This window comes from Schistocerca serialis, chromosome 5 (genome assembly GCF_023864345.2).
Source record: "Schistocerca serialis cubense isolate TAMUIC-IGC-003099 chromosome 5, iqSchSeri2.2, whole genome shotgun sequence".
NCBI classification, from domain to species: Eukaryota; Metazoa; Arthropoda; class Insecta; order Orthoptera; family Acrididae; genus Schistocerca; species Schistocerca serialis.
Window position 1 is genome coordinate 56,105,761 of NC_064642.1, and position 23,290 is coordinate 56,129,050.

General features: G+C 45.7%; 1 protein-coding gene across 1 annotated transcript in view; it reads right to left on the reverse strand.

Moving 5' to 3' along the window:
- Positions 1-15,915: 15,915 nt before the first annotated feature.
- Positions 15,916-23,290, reverse strand: part of LOC126481742 (mushroom body large-type Kenyon cell-specific protein 1-like) — a 234,457-nt gene continuing 227,082 nt past the window's right edge. The window contains exon 3 of the mRNA XM_050105697.1: positions 15,916-16,193. Coding sequence (XP_049961654.1) covers positions 15,916-16,193 — 278 coding nt within the window. The remainder of the gene's footprint in view (positions 16,194-23,290) is intronic.

Here is a 23,290-nt window from a genome sequence, read left to right on the forward strand (position 1 = left end):
CACGGGCGGATGGCCTTTCTGCGGCTCCCAGCAGGGGGCACCCGGAGCGCCGCTTTCCTCCAACTACGAGCGTCTTCCCGCGCACGCCTTTGCCTGCTCCCGGGATGATGAAATTTCGATGCCGCCGCGCGATTATCATGAGTCGCGCCTTGCAGCAGTAACAGCAGCAATCACCACCTGATAATGTGGACCACTTGCATCGACGAAATACTGAGCGAGTTACACAATACGATCCGGCGGCAAACCCGGGAAGCATATTTGCAATGTTTGCATTATCTGAAAACAGGACTAATTCTGCCTCCTCATTCAAATAAGATGACAGGACCTTAACATACAACAAGAACAGTAGTGGACCAATGAATGATCCGTGTGGTACACCCCCCCCCCCCCCAAATTGTAATTTTTCCCCATGCAGAAGGCGTGGCGTCTCTATTTCTACAACTCTAACAGCGTAAGGGAACTTCCTGCTTTCTGTATCTTAAACAGGAAATAAACCAGGAAATTGCTGAACTACGTGTTCCATAAAATCTTAAATTCTTCAATAAAATATTATGACTGAAACAATAAAATGCCTTCGATAAATCGCAGAAGATCCCAACTAGCTATGTTTCAGGATTTAAAAAAATGTGTGTGAAATCCTATGGGACTTAACTGCTAAGGTCATCAGTCCCTAAGCTTACACACTACTTAACCTAAATTATCCTAAGGACAGACACACACACACACTTGCCCGAGGGAGGACTCGAACCTCCGCCGGGACCAGCCGCACAGTCCATGACTGCAGCGCCTAAGACCGCTCGGGTAATCCCGCGTGGCTTTCAGGATTAAAAGATTTTATTGTGTAGTCAGTGAATGTGTTTCACCGGCCGCTGTGGCCGAGCGGTTGTAGGCACTTCAGTCCGGAACCGCGCGACTGCTACGGTCGCAGGTTCGTATCCTGCCTCGGGCATGGATGTGTGTGAATGTCCTTAGGTTAGTTAGATTTAAGTAGTTCTAAGTAGTTCTAAGATGTTAAGTCCCATAGTTCTCAGAGCCATTTGGACGATAAATGTGTTTACTTACGGTTGAGGAAGAGGGGGGGGGGGCACTTGTTGCAAAGGTTGTTTCGGATACGCTGCAGAAGTTTCGCTTGGTAGCCCTCACACGTCCTCCATACAGTCCCGATCTCTCCATATTCGATTCCCGTATTTTTGAAGTCGTGAAGGAGGACATTCGCTTTGGACGAAGAGTTGTAGGCCTGGGTACAGTCATGGTTCCGCAGACAGCCGCAAAACATTTCTCCATTAAGGCATTGATCGTTGTATATCACAGTGGGACAAATGCATTAACAATCGTGACGAATACTATTGAATTTAACAAACAGTTTAGTTACTTTTTCTATCCCTCTCGTTTTTATTTCACTCCCACTTATAAATGTTTCGTAGTTTTTGCGCAGTCGAACCACGAAGGTACTTATGAATATCATTGTTTGTGTAAATAACATATTGGTACAACAAGTTGTTCGCGAATGATACAGTTGGATACAGAGAAGTCTCAACGCTGGAAAATTGTTGAGAAATGCAGGAAGGCCTGCGGAGGATCGATGCTGGGTGCAGAGGTTGGAATTTGAGACTCGACATAAACAAATATAACATATTGTGCATAAATAAGTGGAAATTCCCCTTATTGTGTGGTCACCCGACTGCACAACAGTCAGTCACATACATTAAATACCTGGGAGTAACCTACGTAGCGATATGAATTGAACTGGAACGACCACATAAAGCTGGTCGTTGGAAAATAAGATGTCAGGCAGATCCAGTGAAAGCATCCTCAGGAAATGTAGTCCAATGACGAAGGATATAGCTTCCAAAACACTTATTCGACCTTTTCTCGAGTACGGCTCGGCAGTCTGAGACATTTGCCAGTTAAGATTGAGGCAAGATCCAAAGAAGGGCACGACTTTCTTCATAGGTTGTTTTAGAAAACGCAAATGCATCAGGGGCATGCTCAGGCAACTTATGTGCCACACACAACAAGATAAACTTTGTACATGACGCTATGGTTTATAGCCTCCTCCTATGTATTTCTCGCAAAAAGACAGTGGAGGTAAAACCAGAAAGCTCACACGGAGGTTACCTTCATTCGTTCTTACGGCGCATCACTCGTAACTGCAACAGAAAGGGCGCAGCCGCGAATCCTCCCGAAAGCAGGTAGGTAAGCAGGTAACAGGACCGAATCCTCCCAAACCGACGCAATGCGACGGAGCATTGTGTGCGCTAACGACCACAGTTGCCTGCGGCCACTTAGCAGTTCGCAGCGACAGACCATGCCTGCGACCACTTCGCAGTTCGCGGCAGATCGTTGTAGAGTGAACATGTCCTCAGACGAGCTCACAGTTTCAGTAAGTAGGAAGGGAAGGAAAATGTTGGTTTTGAAAGGTAAAACCTTCGGTTTTCAAAAACTGGTGAAAGGTGGTCTAGCGCGATGGACGTGCAACATTGAGGGCTGCAGAAGATTTGTTAAAACTATTTCTGTTGAGGAGCTGGATGTCGTGGAGTGTCAAGAAGAGCACAATCATGAAGAAATGCCTCATAACAAAATTCAGAGGCAAGAAATCATTTCTGACCTAAAGAGAAAAGCCATACACGATATTTGTGAAAGACCGTCAAAAATAATTTACCAGAAGTTAAAAGGAGAAGATGAACACTGAGATAGAATTTGTATTGCGAAATCATGATTTGCTATTTTAATAAATTAATTATGAAGAAATCAAGGCTATAAATGATTCCAGTTTCTAAAAATAAATATCTAAATAAGATAAAAGGTAAAACTTTTAAACATACAATACACGCGAAAAAATTTTACATCTTCTACTGTAACTTCATATGCTTTCCTTTGCCTGCTTGGGGTATTCATAACGTTTAGAACTGCTACCTCCTTCAAACGGGAGGATTCAGTCCCATTGTTTTTCAGACCCTTGCGGGTTTGGGAGGATTCAGCACCATTTTTCTGACCGCAGGAGGATTCGGGGCTGCGAACAACAGAAAAGGGTGAAAGTGACAGTGGTACACAAAATACCCCTCGCCACACATCATAAGGTGACTCGCAGAGTACAAGTGTATGAGTCACTTCCCAAATCAAAGAAAGGCAATGGCTTTCCATCTCCGATAAGTCTATCCGCAGTAAAGCGTACCGGTAACTGAAAAAGCTTTCAGGCTGATGAAGATCTTACATTTACAGATATTCCCCAATTTATTCAGTGTGAAACGGTATGACACGAGTTTCTGGTTCGGAACAAAAAGAATAACATCGTTGTTTGTAAGATCAGACTAAGCAGTAGAAAAAAGAGAAATTTGTTTTTAGCATGATCTATCACGTTCTTTTGACGTGACTGTATAATGGCGGGCTTTAAGATGTTCATCTGAGTTGCTGATTTTATTTTCATGCGTAAACATGGAATCCACAAATGGTCTGAACCACCGAAAGCATACTTTAACAGCTTTAACGTCAGTCGGAGCAGTAGAAGTTAAGCTTATGATACCATAAATAGAGAGCAGTTATGTCAAGCTCTAGATGAACTGGGAATCTCTAGAAAGTTGGTAAGGCTGGTGAGAATGACAATGAGCGAAACGCAAGGTGGTGTAAGAATAGGAGGAATGATGTGCAGTACATTGAGTATTCAAATCGGATAGCGACAACGGGATGCATTGGCATGCCTTCTCTTTACTGCGACCCTGGAGATGGTGATGAGAAACGCAAACCTTCTGAATAGGGGAACGATCTTCTATAAATCAGTGCAGATACTGGCCTACGCAGATGACATAGATATAGTAGCAAGAACCCAAAAAGCATTGGAAGAGACATTTACAGCTCTTGAACAGGCCAGTAGGAACATGAGGTTACTTATTAATGAACAAAAAACAAAATACATGGCAGCTGGAAAAGCACACAGAGAAAATATGCCAAGTGCAATAACAGTGGGCAATTATACATTTGACAGAGTTGAACATTTCAAGTACTTGGGCTCTACAGTTAAGCATCTAAATGATACCTCGTATGAAATTAATCAGAGATTGATACTAGCCAACAGAGCCTATTTTGCCCTAACAAGACTTCTATCCTCAAGGCTCCTGACTCGTACCACTAAATTAACTGTGTATAAATCACTTATACGGCCAGTGCTTACATATGCCTCTGAAGCCTGGACATTAACAACTAAAGATACTGAAACAGTGGATGCATTTGAACGAAAGGTACTTAGACGAATTATCGGCCCAATCTGTGAAAGAGAAAGATGGAGGAGGAGATACAACCATGAGCTGTATATCATATACGAAGACCAACCCATCAGAAGGATAGTGATATCGCCGGCCGGTGTGGCCGAGCGGTTCTAGGCGCGTCAGTCTGGAATCACGCGACGGCTACGGTCGCAGGTTCGAATCCTGCCTCGGGCATGGATGTGTGTGATGTCCTTAGGTTAGTTAGGTTTAAGTAGTTCTAAGTTCTAGGGGACTGATAGCCTCGTTAAGTCCCATAGCGCTTAGAGCCATTTGCGAGGGTGCCATGACTGTGTGTAATAAGATGCACCGTCGCTTGTTGGTAAACGTAATCGTAACACGTGCAGTATTAATACGTCACTTTGGGGGGGACGCATTCCGACTGGTCAACGTTAAGAAGCCTAACGGTGCCGGACCCACACGACGGTGGGGGCACTACCGCCGCGCGGATGCGACCTCCTCAGCGGGTGAGGAATGCTCTCTGTAATACGCGTAATTAACACCCGTCTTCTCCTCGCTACCAATTAGCATATGATTTATACAGCGCCACGAACACAACACACGCCACCTTTCTCCACACGCAACAAAACCCTCGAACTGTACATAACACTAACCCGGTGAAATGGAAGGCACAACTGGGCTAATGATGCCCAATCTCCCTTTACCGCTGGGTGATGAGCTGTATATTTACAATTAAACCTCAGGATGGAGCTAATAAATCACTAGGCTACGAAATACGTGATGAAATAAAACCTCACTTAATATTCAATCACAGCTGCGGCGACCGAGCGAGGTGGCGCAGTGGTTAGACACTGGACTCGCATTCGGGAGGACGACGGTTCAATCCCGCGTCCGGCCATCCTGATTTAGGTTTTCCGTTATTTCCCTAAATCGCTCCAAGCAGATGCCGGGATGGTTCCTTTCAAAGGGCACGGCCGAATTCCTTCCCCGTCCTTCCCTAATCCGATGAGACCGATGACCTCGCTGTCTGGTCTCCTTCCCCAAACCAACCCCAACAGCTGCGGCGAAGGTGAAAATGTGGTAGAAAAAGGGCTGTTTTTGTGTACATAGGAGGTAGCTGGTCACCAGTCTTTTGAACTGCTATTACGATGTCCTTCTATTCATACACTATAAACAGAATACAAACCTACGCAACAGCATTTTGATACAAAAGAATATTTGACGCCGTAAGTCTATTTTATTTACAACTTCATTCATTTAGTTGTCGTAGCCTTTACTTATCTCTGTTTCATACATGCAACATGCTCGTTGTCCCTTAAGTGTACCGCTGCTACAGGAAACCCGTGTCCGGGCCCTGTGGGGGCGTCGAAGTTTCAGAACAGTGACATCTCGGCCTACTGTATTGGTAGCCTAATACACTAATGTCCGAAAGTTCAGCATATTCGCGTAAAGGGGATAGGTTGCCTTATCACGATGTTGGAAGGATCACAGAACAAGCTACAGGTTAATAAAACATTCTCGGGTTTCAAGCCGCGTCAAGTGGTTTACTGCCCACGAGCTTTCGGCAGAGATCTCCCCTGCCACTGTCAAGTGGATGACTGTCGTGTGGTTGTCATTGCCGTGCTTATATACCGTGCCGTCGCTCTGACGTCACTGGTGCTCGGTCCCGCACCATATATGGTAATGTTTTGGCCGCGCAACCGCCGCGACCGCTTCAACTCCCTCAGCACCGGATCCCACGCTGTACTCAGCTGCTATCCACCGTCTCTATTGAAGGTGTTGTCAGAAATTCTAATCTCTACGGCCTCGTTTATCACGCTATCCCTGAAGCGATTAGTCCGTTTAATAATAGACGTCTCATCGAATGCAATTCGGTGTCAGTTTTCCAGAGCATGTTCGACTAGAGCTGACTTTTCGGGATGGCGCAGACGGTAACAGCATTCATGTTCTATGCGGCACTGTTCTATTGTGCGAACAGTCTGGCCGACATAGAACTGCCCACATCCACACGGTATCTTGTAAATTTCTGGCGTTCTGCCACATCCACACTGTGTCTTGTAAATTCCTGGCGTTCTGAAGCCTACATCGTCTTTCACAGGTTTCATTAGTTGCCGGATCTTTGCCGGAGGCCTGAAGATTGTGTCTATTATATGCCTCTTCAGGAGCCGACTAATCTTTCCTGTTGTCCAACCACAAAACGGTAAGAATGTAACCTGCTTGGTGTCTTCTTCAGAGGAATAATTCCTTTGAGGCTTGGATTACACTGCTTGTGAGACTTGTTTGTTGTTGTAAGCGTTTTCCTCAAAAACTTTGAGCCACTTGCTCTAGGAGACCTGCCTACGCCGGCGGTTCTTTTTTGTCTGTGCGACATGCGGCGAGTATACTCTTCTGCGGCTTCGTTGCGAGATGCCAACCTTGGTCTGGCACCCTGTTCTTCGGTCGATATCAGAGGATTCGTCTGTGAAGAGCACATTTCTCCATTTCATTCATCGTCCAGTTTTGATGTTGCCGACTCCACAATACACGGGCTCACGTCTATGCTGGAGTGAGCGGGATGCACACGGACGGATGACTGGGAAACAACCCTGCTGTTCTGAGCCTCCGATACAGTTTGGCTGAAAGCAGCAAGTCTTGAGGCAGCTACAAGCTCTGCAGCCAACAGTCTTGCAGGTGTTCTGCGATTTCGTCGGGCAGTTACAGCCAGATATCAGTCCTGCTGTTGGGTGCTTATTCGTGGCCGATTTGTGCTGGCCTATGGCGAATATCTCCTGTGTCTCGAAACAGTCGCCAAAGCCTCGAAATGACACTTTGTGGCACATTCAAAGATACTGAGACTTCGGTCTGTGTCTGGTCTACTTCCAGGTGGCGGAGTATTCTACCTTGCAAAACAGTCCAAACAGCGCCTTTGCGATATTCACCAAGAGACTATATTCTGCTCACTATGAACGGACAAACAAGACTGTGACATGAGTGATCTCATGCACCGCTTGTATTTATCTTTCTTACGCCGCTATTCACGGCAACGTGTTCTACTTTCCTAAACAGAGCGAAAAAGTTGGTTACGTAGGTAAAAATTTACGGTGATGATGTGTGTCTGCTCATCTTTTGTCTTTTAATTTTCGAATGTTTGTGATTATGCTTAACTTCTGGATACTAGTGTAGTCATAAAATACATCAGGCAGCATTGTAAGGAGCATTCACGACTGCGCCTAATAGCCTTCCAGTGCCAATGCATCATAAGCACACCAGACAAAAGAAAACAAAAGTAACTCCCAGGAGGCACCAGACCAATACCGTGTAGCACCGCCCCTAGCCTTTTACTGGCCCCAGTTCGTCGTATTCGAACAGTTCGATGCACCTATAACTTCCAATATGGTACGCGGTGTGGCCGAGCGGTTCTAGGCGCTTCAGTCCGGAACCGCGCTGCTGCTACGGTCGCAGGTTCGAATCCTGCCTCGGGCATGGGTGCGTGTGATGTCCTTAAGTTAGTTAGGTTTAAGTAGTTCTAAGTCTAGTGGACTGATAACCTCAGATGGTAAGTCCCATAGGGCTTAGAACTATTTGAACCATTTTTTGAACCTGACAAGGAATATAGGGAAATAGTGCTTTGCGACGGTTTTCTAATGCACCGTCCGCAGCTCGTGGTCTAGTAGCTAGCATTGCTGCCTCTGGAACACGGGGTCCCACGTTCGATTCCTGGCAGATTTGGGGATTTTCCCCGCTCGTGGACTGGGTTTTTGTGTTGTCCTCATAATTCCATCATGATTCGGGAAAAATGGCAAAGATTGGGAATTTGTACGGGCGCTGATAACCACGCAGTTGAGCGGCCCAAAAACCATGTACCATCGTCATCTTTTTAATACACGAAGCTGTCGACCGAAAGGTTAGTTTGAACACATTTCGTGTAGCTTTTGAGGCCCGCACAACTAAACATTCCACTGAATTCCTTCTCCATCCTCACCCAATCCAAGCTCGTGCACTGACGTCGACGAAACTTTAGACCCAAATCATCCTGTTCCTTGTGATTTCTGCGAACTCGTCTTCACGCAAGTAAACAGTACCACGGGAGAGCTTCGACCCTGCGACCACGCGGCACAGTGGAGACAGAGAGATCCCTCGCTGGTGAGTTGTTTTGACGGGCTGCCAGCGACACGTGGCGCCCGCAGAAAACTGCGCCGCCTCTGTCCGACACGTGTTTGCGCCCCAGCGGCAGCGGCAGACAAAAGGCCCATTGAGCGCTCCGTGGCGCCACAGCCGCGGCAAGAGTCGGCGAGTGTGCTGCACGCCCGCCGATAGCATCTCGGCTGCCCGGGGCGTGCGCGATTAACGCCCCGCTGTCACATCGCTACGGCCGCTCTCAATAGCCGACTCACCTAAGTGATTCCCCATTCCCACTGCTGCCGTCTGTTTACCCGAGCTAACCGTTGCAGGCAGATGCTCGGCCATTACAGACGTGCCACTATACATAATGCAACACCTCGCACCGAAGGCACGCGTGCTATCCCGCAGCCATTCCGGGTATACAAATTGCTGCGTTACTCCGGCGTACACGGCGCCGCGAAGGAGAGCGGAGTTCTATAGAATACTTGTAAGGCGCTGACTGCCATAAACAAGCAATTTAATACGGTACGTGAGTACAAATCAGGTTTCGAATACACATTAAGTAAATGTGTGTTCACACGTATTCGTGGAACGGCAAGGGAAATGCGTCAACGATTATTATAATTCGTCAGGTCTTATAATTTCTCCCTGAAGCCACCAAAAAGAAACGAGAGTAGATGGAAATGCGCCAGCCAACTACAAAGACAGACTGCTGCTGTTGCTGTCGCTACAGCGCTGTATTGCCTGCATATAAAGCACTGACCTGCTCATCGAGCTCTTTCGGATGATATCTACTTCGGAGGAAGACCATTCTTCAAACGTCTTTCGCGGGGATTGAAATTTATTCCAGCTTTCTTGACGTCTGGAAAATCTTAGACACAGTTCGTCTTCGCCGGCTAGCGAACAAACCGCCGCTTACTTTATCAATATAACTAAATTATGGAGGCTCTGTAAGATATTCGAGATGTTATGACATGAGCCTGTAAACGAAACATCGACCGTGTTTGAAGTACTTATCAAGAAGGGATGACGGTATACAATGTGGGCTCAAATTCTCTGTACAATTATGAATGTTTATATTACAAAATCTACAGAGCTTACAAATTTGCGCTTCGTAACAAATGAAAGAATAAATCATCACTCAGAGAGCACTACAATCTCTGTTGTACGAGTGTAATCCCAAAAGTAAGGTCTCCTATTTTTTTTACAAGTACATAGACCTATGTATTTCTGCAATGGTATAGATCAGTTTACAGCTTGAACATTTAGCTATTTTTCGACATAATCACCATTTCTGTCGATGCATTTTTGTAGACGCTGTGGCAGTTTTTGTATGCTCATGTCATACCAGCTCGCAGCCATGCTGTTCAGAGAGTTATGAACCTCTTCTTTCTCCTCGTGGCCGGCCGGTGGGGCCGAGCAGTTCTAGGCGCTTCAGTCTGGAACCGCACGACCACTACGGTCGCAGGTTCGAATCCTGCCTCGGGCATGGATGTGTGTGATGTCCTTAGGTTAGTTGGGTTTAAGCAGTTCAAGGTTCTAGCGGACTGATGACCTGAGATGTTAAGTCCCATAGTGCTCAGAGCCATTTGAACCATTTTTCTCCTCGTCGTCGGAGCTGAATCGCTTTCCGGCCAAATGTTCTTTTAACCTAGGAAACAGGTGATAGTCATTGGGCGCCAAGACAGGACTATAGGGTGGGTGGGTGATTATGTTCCACTGAAACTGTTGCAGGAGAGCAACGGTTTGCCGGGTGATGTGTGGGCGAGCGTTGTCATGGAGAATGTGTACGCCCTTCCTCAACTTTCCTCTTCTCCGGTTCTGTATTGCCCGTTTGAGTTTTTTCAGAGTCTCACAGTACCTGTCATCGTTAATTGTGGTCCCTGCGATTCAGCTGCGACGACGAGGTGAAAGAAGAGGTTTATAACTTTCTGAACAGCTTGGCGGCGAGCTGGTATGACATGGGCATACATAAATTGCCACAGCGTCTACAAAAATGCATCGACAGAAACGGTGATTATGTCGAAAAATAGCTAAATGTTCAAGCTGTAAACTGATGTAAACCATTGTAGAAATACACAGGTCTATGTACTTATAAAAAAATAGGAGACCTTACTTTTCGGATTACCCTCGTTAAATGCTATCACGCGAGTGGAAGCTGCAGCGCGTTCTGTGGTATCACGAGACAAAATGTCCCAACAACGAAATTTTGAAGGACATACGGAAGAGAAGCACCTAATAGAATAAGTACTGTTGCGCGGTACATAAAGTTTAAACAGACGGGTAATGTGTTTGATCTTCCGCCGAGAGTGCTGTCTTCGGTCAGTGAACAAAGTGTCGGACCTGGGAAACGTGTGTTCTTACGAAGGCCTTCCAAATCTGCACGACACACATCTCGTGAATGAAGGATTCCTAGGACCACATTGCAAAGAATTCCACACAACACATGGCGCATACATGCATATAAAGCCCAGATAAGACGCACCTTACAATCAGATGATGGAAGTCGGCGAGCAGCCTTTGCGCCTGAGATACTGGGACGTATCGACACCGGCAATGAGTATCTTCAACGAATTTGTTTTCAAGATGAGGCTGCTTTGCACATATAAGGTAAGGTTAACAAGTACAGTGTAACACCCCCACCCGTCACTTATCTGGTTTTGGTGTGTTTTCACCCCAGGTAATTGACTAACAGATCAACAGAGAGTGCAAAACTGCCGCAGTGTCGGATAACGCAAAGAAAGTAATAAGGCCCTGTGACTCCTGATTGAACTGCGGTGGCAGTGTTGACATTAATTGATTCAGAATTGATCCCTTTTAATTAAAAAGGGGTGCACATTGATATTATATTCAGCTATTGAACACCAGATGCAAATGTTGAACATAAAATTAATTAAGAAAGTGACTTGGGATTTCAACTACTTGATTGAAAACAGATGCAGTCGATTAGCACAGATTTACTTTAACTCACGACCTTCAATCATCACATTACATGACTCTCCTAACAGGCATTGGTAATAAATTGCGTTTGTGTGGAGTAAAGCGCGATAAATCAATAGTAATTCCTATCGACTACCCCGGGCATAATGCAAAGTGCAAGAAGAATTGTTCAGTACACCACCCATGAAACCCTCGAGGAAACTTTGCCGACATGATCCAACAAATTAATCAGTGGCCAGAGCGGGCGTAATATCACCGAATTCAGCATGGTGGAGCAGTGTCGTTCTGCGGACGTCGGCCGACCTCGTGGTGCTGCAAGGCTGCGCTCGTCTATTCACTCCTAGCTATCTTGCTACGTACATAGCTGAACCAAACCTTCCTATCTCCAAGCTCAATCGTTCCATTTGCTAAGTCCTAAACTGCAGAGATGCTCACTCTTTCTCAGGCAAGCTGAGTAAAGAACGCCATGTCCGCACTCTAGGCAAGCTGGGAACAGAAGACCACTACGGAGACTTCTCACAGTCCGCTCTTTGCTTTGGTTTCCCCTCCAGCAAAAATCACTTACGCCAATTGCAGCGCAAGTCGCGTTAATTATGCGTCGCTTCCCAGCGCCGACCAATGCCTGCTCTGGGAAGTGAACAAATTCCCAAAAAATTTCCCTTCCTCTCAACTTCTGCTATTTAGTTCCTCCCAGGCCACCCACCAAGGTTAGCGTCTGCACAAACACCAATTTTTCCGGAATTCGGACTCCCAGGGGAGTACTTCAAATTCCTTGGTCCTACGTTCCCATCGGAGGCTGGCGTATTTCATTCTGTCGCTCTTCACCTGATTTACTTCAGACTCTGCAGACCATGAATTCAGCGTGAAGTTGCTATAGTCACAAAGACGCATATTTTGACCTCTGTTGACCGCTCCACCGTAGCTTTGCACGGCTTTCTCGCATGTTTCACTGAAAACGGGACGACGGACATTTATCAACAGGCGTAAAGTTCTCCGTCTGTTTCCTGGTACACCAGCATGTAGTCGGGGTCAACCACCCACTCACTGTCACTCATCTTAAGGCAGCTGGAGGCCGCACCCCATTACCGCTTTCTCAGAGCTTGAGCCGCCCTAAGCTGCCTATTGTCGCTTCCATTCGCCGCTCCCCCGCCGGCTACGGTCAACTCGAATACTTCCCTGGGACAAACTAGCCTCCAGTAAATCGATGCGTTTCCACAAAGTTTTCATGTCGTGTGAATTACTTTAAAACTATCACCCGACATTAATTATTCCAATACGTCCATACTATACCCTCTACAAGAAGCATTGTGCCTTGTCAGTCATTTTTGTTCAGCCCTACTGTTCGCTCAACGTGAGTTAGGTGATCTTTAATGACTTCATGTAAGGGGCATGGTTCTCTCCATCTTACAACAGTGTGAGTATATGGGGTTCAGAAAGTCCACACGTTGCCTTAGATCACTTTATGAATTCCGCTGAAATGAATGTGTGGTGCTGTTTTATGCAGAATGGAGTCATTGCCTCTTTCTTTTCTGTTGAGAAATCAGTAACAACTAGCATCCATCTGGATATTCAAGAACAGTGTGTAGTCTGATCTGGTTTTCGAGCGAGATGGTGCACCAATGCATTGCGGATTGCGTCTTAAAAATTTTCTTAATGAAACATTTCCTGACAATGGATTTGGCGTGATGTTCCCACTGCCTGTCCTGCAAGGTCTCCAAACACAAAACCCTCGTATTTCATTTTATGGAGCTACATACCTCACACAGGGATCATTAGAAAAAGATAACATGGACTAAGACGCCTACAGGTGCAAACCGACAGTCATTTTTCCCTCACTCAATACGTAAATGCAGCGAGCAGAATATCGATACCATGCATTGTACAGTGCCTTGCGGAGTATACATGGTGGTCTATTGACAGTGACTGGGCCAAATATCTCACGAAATAAACGCCAAACGAAAAAACAACAAAGAACGAAACTCGTCTAGCTTGAAGGGGGAAACCAGATGGCGCTATGGTTGGCCCGCTAGATGGCGCTGCCATAGGTCAAACGGATGTCAACTGCGTTTTTTTTTTAAATAGGAACCCCCATTTTTTATACATATTCGTGTAGTAAGTAAAGAAATATGAATGTTTTAGTTGGACCACTTTTTTCGCTTCGTGATAGATGGAGCTGTAACAAATAGCTTCAAATAGCTCTGAGCACTATGCGACTCAACTGCTGAGGTCATTAGTCCCCTAGAACTTAGAACTAGTTAAACCTAACTAACCTAAGGACATCACAAACATCCATGCCCGAGGCAGGATTCGAACCTGCGACCGGAGCGGTCTTGCGGTTCCAGGCTGCAGCGCCTTTAACCGCACGGCCACTTCGGCCGGCCGGAGCTGTAATAGTCACAAACGTATAAGTACGTGGTATCACGTAACATTCCGCCAGTGCGGACGGTGTTTGCTTCGTGATACATTACCCGTGTTAAAATGGACCCTTTACCAATTGCGGAAAAGGTCGATATCGTGTTGATGTATGGCTATTGTGATAAAAATGCTCATCGGGCGTGTTCTGTGTATGCTGTTCGGTATCCTGGACGACATCATCTAAGTGTTCGGACTGTTCGCCGGATAGTTACGTTATTTAAGGAAACAGGAAGTGTTCAGCGACATGTGAAACGTCAACCACGACCTGCAACAAATGATGATGCCCAAGCAGGTGTTTTAGCTACTGTCGCGGCTAATCCGCACATCAGCAGCAGACAAACTGCGCGAGAATTGGGAATCTCAAAAACGTCGGTTCGAGAATGCTGCATCAACATCGATTGCACCCGTACCATATTTCTATGCACCAGGAATTGCACGGCGACGACTTTGAACGTCGTGTACAGTTCCGCCACTGGGCACAGGAGAAATTACGGGACGATGACAGATTTTTTGCACGCGTTCTATTTAGCGACGAAGTGTTATTCACCAACAGCGGTAACGTAAACTAGCATAATATACACTATTGGGCAACGGAAAATCCACGATGACTGCGACAAGTGGAACATCAGCGACCTTGACGGGTTAATGTATGGTGCGGCATTATGGGAGAAAGGATGATTGTCCCCCATTTTATCGATGGCAATCTAAATGGTGCAATGTATGCTAATTTCCTACGTAATTTTCTACCGATGTTACTACTAGATGTTTCACTGCATGACAGGATGGCGATGTACTTCCAACATGATGAATGTCCAGCACATACAGGTAGTTCGCGTGCGATTGAAGCGGTATTGAATAGCATATTTCAGGACAGGTGGATTGGTCGTCGAAGCACCATACCATAGCCCGCACGTTCACCGGATCTGACGTCCCCGGATTTCTTTCTGTGGGGAAAGTTGAAGGATATTTTCTGTCGTGATCCACCAACAACGCCTAACAACATGAGTCAGCGCATTGTCAATGCATGTGCGAACATTACGGAAGGCGAACTACTCGCTGTTGAGAGGAAGGTCGTTACACGTATTGCCAAATGCATTGAGGTTGACGGCCATAATTTTGAGCATTTATAGCATTAATGTGGTATTTACAGGTATTCACGCTGTAACAGCATGTGATCTCGGAAATGATAAGTTTACAAAGGTACTTGTATCACATTAGAACAACCAAAATAAAATGTTCAAACGTACCTACGTTCTGTGTTTTAATTTAAAAAACCTACCTGTTACCAACTGTTCGTCTAAAATTGTGAGCCATATGTTTGTGACTATTACAGCACCATCTATCACAAAGTGAAAAAAGTGTTCCAGCTAAAACATTCATATTTCTTTACGTACTACACGAATATGTAATAAAAATGGGGGTTCCTATTTTTTTAAAAAAACGCAGTCGATATCCGTTTGACCTATGGCAGCGCCATCTAGCGGGCCAACCATGGCGCCATCTGGTTTCCCACTTCAAGTTAGACAAGTTTCGTTCTTTGTAGTTTTTTCGTTTGACGCTTATTTCGTGAGATATTTGGCCCGGTCACGATCAATGGAGCACCCTGTATATGGACGTACAGGTGTAGGTATTCACCTACCTACGTATCCTGCCGATCGAGATATTAAATTATCGCCAACCTTATAGATAAAAACACTGTTGTATTTTAGAATACAAATGTAAAACGTGCCCAGAAGTCAAGGCTACCATCTGACGATCGGCTAAGGCCCGAAACTATTAACGGCACAATAAAAATATTTCACAAAAGGTTGTGGCAAGTTTCTGTACTTCCTACAGTGTAATTTACAAAAACAGCTGTGGTGTTCTCTAACGAACAAGGATAAGAAAGTAACTGATACGTGCCATCTGTCAACGAATCTGTCGCAATGGAGTGAGGTATGTGGCAAATCGGAGACGACTCACTCTTGCGCCGCCACGGCGATTTGTTGAACTTCGCTTCGGTTACGGAACATCCGCATTTCTGTGAGGAATGTTTTGTGACGATAGCCCCCCCCTCCTACTTTTGGCCGTGGTATACAGGTCACCGCAGGCACTGGAGGAATTCGGCTGGTCACCACTCGGCGTGACCAGGCGGTGCCTCGAGATGTCCCGTCAGATCGGGGCGGTGCGCTTTCACGGCCAGAGAGCCGTGACACAGTCGGCCACTCAGCGCCGGCATTCGAAGCTCGCGGCGCGCGGGTTAGGACCCCCGCGGGCCGGCGCGGCGCGTCTCCGTGGAGACAGCCGGACCGAGGCGAGACGGCTCAATCCACGACGTCGTCGCGTCGCGTGCCCCGCATACTGAGGCGCCGCTTTCTTCCGCCTCACGGACCTGTAAGGCATCCGTCGGCCTGTAAGGCATCCACGACGGAGGCGCCGGCGGGTCGCGTGCGGGACAACACCACTGCATACCGTCATCACTCACTGGCGGGCGCGACACGGGTCCGGGTCTGCTCGAGGCGAGGAATATCCCTCCAGCTGGTGGAAAGTGTGCCACGTCTAGGGCTGTCTGTGCCACTCCCTGTTCGGTTCAGTTCAGGAATGGTGCAAAGGGTAAATAAACTTTGCACCACATCTCAGAAATCAACCCATATACGCATAAAAGGTGGAGGCTACAGCCAAAATATTGTAATTAGAATTAATGGTGTGCCCATATGCAGAAGTTCCACCTGTAAGTGTGCGCTTGGATGGAAAATCATATTTTGATACCTACAATGTACACTACTGGCCATTAAAATTGCTACAACACGAAGATGACGTGCTACAGACGCCAAATTTAACCGACAGGAAGTAGATGCTGTGATATGCAAATGATTAGCTTTTCAGAGCATTCACACAAGGTTGGCGCCGGTGGCGACACCTACAACGTGCTGACATGAGGAAAGTTTCCAACCGATTTCTCATACACAAACAGCAGTTGACCGGCGTTGCCTGGTGAAATGTTGTTGTGATGTCTCGTGTAAGGAGGAGAAATGCGTACCATCACGTTTCCGACTTTGATAAAGGTCGGATTGTAGCCTAGTGCGATTGCGGTTTGTCATATCGCGACATTGCTGCTCGCGTTGGTCGAGATCCAATGACTGTTAGGAGAATATGGAATCGGTGGGTTCAGGAGGGTAATACGGAACTCCGTGCTGGATCCCAACGGCCACGTATCACTAGCAGTCGATACCACAGGCATCTTATCCGCATGGCTGTAACGGATCGTGCAGCCACGTCTCGATCCCTAAGTCAACAGATGGGGACGTTTGCAAGACAACAACCATCTGCACGAACAGTTCGACGACGTTTGCAGCAGCATGGACTATCAGCTCGGAGACCAAGGCTGCGGTTACCCTTGACGCTGCATCACAGACAGGAGCGCCTGCGATGGTGTACTCAACGACGAACCTGGGTGCACGAATGGCAAAACGTAATTTTTTTCGGATGAATCCAGGATCTGTTTACAACATCATGATGGTCGCATCTGTGTTTGGCGTCATCGCGGTGAACGCACATTGGAAGCGTGTATTCGTCGTCGCCATAGTGGCGTATCACTCGGCGTGATGGTACGGGGTGCCACTGGTTACGGCCAGAGGTATTTGTTCTGGGTACTGATTTCTCAGGAGCTATGCACCCAAATTGCGTGAAAATGTAATCACATGCCAGTTCCACTGTAATATATTTGTCGAATGAATACCCGTTTATCATCTGCATTTCTCCTTGGTGTAGCAATTTTAATGGCCAGTAGTGTAGCATGCTCTAAATGTTTGAAAACCATGTACAAAATGATTAATATTGCACAACGAATATTCAGTCTGCCTCTAAAAATTTTTCGTCTCTATCCTGAGGCGATGCAAGCGGCCACAGAGAGTTATCCTTGAATAACCATAACAAAACCAGCGGCTATATTAGAATCCAACGTCGTTTACTCTTTTTAACATATGCTACCAGTTTCGACACTATATGGTGTATCTTCAGGCCCCAAGCGTAACCTGCCATTCACAACCGTTTTCACGTACAGTGAACAAAATAATATGCAGCGGGCCAAAATTAACTGGACTGCGTACCTTCCTTGGCAGTAACAAGCCCAGCATGATCGGACGACAACTGGAAGTCCAGAAACAACGAGTTGTCGTGCGAGCGTATGGGAACATTGACTGAGGCTAGCGACATAGCAACATTACGCGGTGCAGGTGAAGCGTAGAGTTCTACTGCGTTGTTCGGGTGCATTTCGCACAGCTCAAATGACGCATTACGAGTAGTGTTTGCGTGCCTATCTGTTGATCTGTGTATCAGAGAAAGAGGGGTCGCGTAGGCGCCACAGGAGGAATGGTCGATTTTCAGAGATACGACAGGAACGATCAATCGAAGCAAAAACACCTAGTAAACTGAGTTCTAAAATGCACAGCTGAAGAGCAATGAGCAGGTATTGATCTTAAGTTCTATGAAACAAATATCTTCTAATGTAAGTGCTTTGGGAGGAGGTATTATGAACCTAAACAAGAAGAAGAAAATTTTCTAGTAAACATCGGCACGAAATCGTATATCTTAAGAGTTATGAACACTTATTCATTAGGATGTGTTTTACACTATCTAGAATGAAGAAATGCCTACAGCTCTTAAGGTATGGGTTTCAGGGCCCATATTACTAGACTTCTTTGCTGTAAGTGATCGTTACTGTCTTATCCCTGAATACTGAACATTCCTCCTGGGTCATCATGTATAATGGATGAAGGAAAACAGCCCACATAAAATAAATGAAATAGTTGGGTCTCGTGAAGACAACCGCATCTCCGTCAGAGAGCGTATTATGTGACAGAAGAGATTGGATGGACTGTTCAGCTACTGGAAGGCCTCCTTCTGCTTCTGCCCGAATGTCACGGAGAGACCTCCAAATGGGTCAGACTCAACCAACCGCTACTCTTGCGCTCTATCCAGCAAACGGAAAAGTGCTATAGGAACATTTTCAGCTAGGGACACAAGAGTTTCAGGGCAACAGTATCCACAAGGCACTGCGTAATGAGCTTTATTTCAGCTTCTTGAATCAATCAGCTCCATTCTTCTGACAACCAGCCAAACCTGGACGAGCGGACCGTTAAAGGCCAGCACAGGACAGAAAGACGTGAAGGATGTGACGTGTCTTGAAGGAGGGCAATAGCTCCACAGTACCACAGAAACGAATGGAAATAGGTCTCAGTGAACCATCAGCTTGTCTTTGTTTCCAAAGTCCAGCTACACTCGCATCCGAAATCAATTCTGAAAGGAGGACTGAATCTGCCGTACTGCACATGCCATGCATCTGGTGAAAGAGAAACACCAAAGTTCACTGTCGACTTGCTTTACGCTCACAGAGGCTCCTGAATCCAGTTAGAAAAGGAAACCGGACCTGAATTGCCTAGGCACTGAGATTACTTAACTTTATTTGTCGCTTACATCTCTTTCTAACAATGATAAATCGCACTGTTTCTTTCTGCTTCTTATTCTTCTTTTCAAACCATCTCTCTGGCTTTTTATTACTGTTAGTCATCCTTATTAGATTTTTGTGATATTAGGTGGAAGGGTAGTTTCAGTATGTAGCTTTAATGGACAAATTAGTAATACGAAGGTAAGTCAATTATTATCCGCAAAGTAGTTACAAAATTTTTATTGCTATCAAATAGGATACATACAAGAACATCATTTATCGACATAGTCTCCTTGCGTTTCAACGCAGTTGGTCCATCGTTGCACAAGCTTCCTGATGCCCTCATAAAACAAGGTTCTCGGTTGAGCTGCGAGCCAGGAATGTACCGCTTCTTTCACTGCTTCGTCCAAGGTAAATCGACGGCCCCTTAATGCCCCTTAAGTGGACCAAACAAGTGATAGAAGGGGCAAAATCGGGACTATATGGAGGATGATTCAGTACTTCAAATTTGAGTTTCTGGAGCGTTTCAGCAGTGTGGGCAGCAGTATGCGGACGGGCATTGTCGTGCAACAACACAACACCTTCTGACAGCAATCCTCGGCATTTGCTTCGAATTGCAGGCTTTAGCCTGGCAGTAAGCATCTCACTGTAACGTACACTGTTTATTGTTGTGCCCCTTTCTACATAGTGTTCTTGTAATGGACCTTGCGTGTCCCAAAAAACCGTAAGCATCAGTTTTCCTGCCGACGGCTGGGTCTTGAACTTTTTCTTGCACGGCGAATTTGGATGTTTCCATGCCATACTCTGCCGTTTACTCTTCGGGTCGTAATGACGGATCCATGTTTCGTCACCAGTAATGATCCTGTCTAAGAAGTTGTCCCCTTCGTTACCACAGCGATCCACATGTTTATTGCAGATGTCCAAGCACGTTTGCTTATGCAACTGTGTGAGTTGTTTTGGGACCCATCTTACACCAGCTTTATAAAACCTAAGTCCGTTGTGTATGATTTCGTAGGCAGAACCGTGACTAATTTGCAGACGATGTGCCATTTCGTAAATAGTTAATCGTCTGTCTACGAGAATCATTTCACGTGAACGCTCAATGGTTTCTTCATTTGTGGCGGTAAACGGTCGTCCGGCTCCCTCATCGTGCGTAACACTTGTGCGACCATTTCGGAGTTTTTCAATCCATTCGTAGACACTCCGTTGCGGTAAAATGCTGTTCCCGTACTGTACCGAAAGTCTTCGATGAATTTCGGCCCGTGATACGCCTTCCGACCGCAAAAAACGGATCACTGAGCGTTGCTCTTCTTTGATGCAAATAGACAGCGGAGCAGCCATGATTAACAGCACGGCAGTGATAACGAAACTAAAATAGTACTTGAAAATTGCAAAGATAGAACAACAAATAAACAAGGCATGCGTCATCAGCGTAAAACGACAGTACTACCAAAATAAACAAAAATATAACTAAATTGCGGATAGTAATTGACTAACCCTAGCTTACAGAATGAACTCGTCCAGAAGAACCCACATTGCCGGAGCTGTCGTCTGCCGATAGGTTATGAGGCAATGTCACCAGTACAAATCAGCTACTTTAAGAATTAACGATAAAAACGTGTGCGCCTTTTTTGTATAAGTTCTTTTAAATATAATGTAAAAATGTCGACTTATTTAGCTTAGTGCTGGAGAGCCAGTACAGACAAATAACTGTAAAAAAATTTATTATGTCACATATCGGAAAGTGATAATCAGGAAGACAAACTGCGTAATTGGTGCAGGTCATTAGGTGAACTGACGGTATAGCTTAGCGCGCAGAGCGCTGACTTGGGCAATAGAGAGCCGAGTGCATCGTCCATTCTGTCTTACGGCGGTTTTCCACGCTCGCTTAGGCAAACGCTGGGCTGGTCCCCAGCCTCGGCCTGGGAAAATACGATACACAGTACGCTAACATACAGAAGAAAGATGACACGATTTACCGACAGAGGGCACAGAACACTTCCCTCAGTTAGATTAACTGACGATTTTGGTAACAGGAAGGGGCATCCAACCACAAAGTTCAATCATGTTATTACATCACGAAAGCAGAAGACACCGTACGCTAAAATTAACCCTAGAAAAGATAGAAAAATGTATTGAAATTAAACTGTGACACGAGATGAAGAAGAAGAAGAAGAAGGACATTGACATGGTGCATAATTCGTCCGTACTAGCACATATACCGACAAAAGGAACGAAGATGTCATTTAATAACAAAAATTACATGTTTGAGGAAAGAGAGGAGGGGCACGTTGAGTTTCAGCAAGTTTCTCAGTCTTTGTTGCAACATTCTGATTTCGATTCTTCTATAGTGTGCATTTAAAGCAATTTACAGAGATTACCTACCCTACTATGGAGATTAGATAAGACAACTCTTTTTAGAGAATGTGGAGAATAGAGCGTTATAAAAACCTCAAAAACCATTTACATCATCAGTTTCGTATCTTTAGAGAGAAATGTTTGCGTAGTCTGGCGTCACTTACGTAACTAGAGGTTTACCTTTCAGCGCAACCGAACAGCACGAAGCACAAGGAGGAAGCGAGGAGCCAGAGAACGCACTCTGAGATCGCAAATCACGCGGCCGACCGCCGTAAAACCCAACGGTTCTTAGCGTGATGCCACAGCACGACCCTGAAGGGAGACATTCCGCGTAGAGCGAGTGAGGGCTCATTTGCATCCAGCGTTTCTCGAGACAAGCAAGGAAACTGGAGAACACCACCAGTGTCAATTCTGCATGACGCGCGGCCCGGGACGTCGCCGTGTATCAACGGGTGCCGTTTCCATGCAGTAACTTCAAAATGGCGCACAAAGCATGGCTGAGAAATTTCTAGTCTTAGAAACATGGTTCTTAATGTTTATGACTGGAAAATGTATGACTCCTTTACAATAACTACATCTGTGCAGTTAACTAAGAGGGCTATTTGGAAAGCAAGTTCCGATCAGTTGCGAAATGGAAACCACTCTGAAAATCCAGCGAAGCACAGTTGTGCTGGGTAGTGTCCCTAGGATGCTCGTCGATCACGGCACGTTGCTCTTTTCAATCCTGAGCGCACAATGAGTACGTACAGATGCCTAGAAAATAATGTCACTCGCCAAGTTTGAGAGCCTGGTGAGAGATTTCGCCTGATAACGTGCAACCCGCATAACATAACTGTCATGCGTTTCGTTCTTCATGATGGTCCTCGACCGTACTCTGCAGGGGCAATGAAGATGCTCCTGCAGCGGTTTCGATGGGAAGTGTTTGATCACCTACAACACAGCCCGTAGCTCTCTCGTCGTGAGTTTCATCTCTGCTAACATGAACCGACTACTATGAAGGCAACATTTTAGCACAGACAACGAGCTATAGACGAGCACAGAGAATTGGCGGAAAGCGCAGGAGGCTGCCTTCTATGACGAAGGTATTGCAAAATTGATACAACGCTACGACAAATGTCTAAGTCGGACTATGTAGTGAAGTAGCTGTAAGGTGTAGCATACTATCGCAAATTAGATATTTTTACTTTGCACATTGGTTTTCATTTCGCGACTGATCGGAACTTAATTTCCGAATAGCTCTCGTATATACTTTCCAGAAATATCCACAACTGACTCTTCAGTATAGATAAAATCACTCGAAAAACCGCTACTTTTCAGTTGTGGTTCAGCAGTTATGGAGGCCCGAAAGGCCGCGCATACAGAGATATTTCGTATAAGCTACCAATTATTTCACACACTATTCTGAAACGTTGATAAATAGTCAACGCAATATCAAGCAGGCGCTGAAAGTGAATTACATCAACATAATCAGGATTTGATCTACTTTCTGATGGGTCACATCCCATACTCCTATTACCAGAGCTGGAATAAGAACAGACTGCATGAGATACATGACTAAATAAGTCAAGGCGTTCTCACAAAGGTTGGGGATTATAGAGATGATAGTCACTGGTTCTCTCTCCTACAAAATCTAAGATTTCCTTGAAAGCGGGGCTTAATAACCAACAATTTGCTCTGCGAAAAAGCGTCAAAAAAGTAGCCACAGGATTTATACAAGGCGTGTATTTATAAGGACCTAGATTCTGTGAAACCGGCTGAAAAAAGGAATCTTCTTTGTCATCTCAGCCGTCTATTCTTCTCACGCACACCGTCGCACGAGAGAAATAAAGAG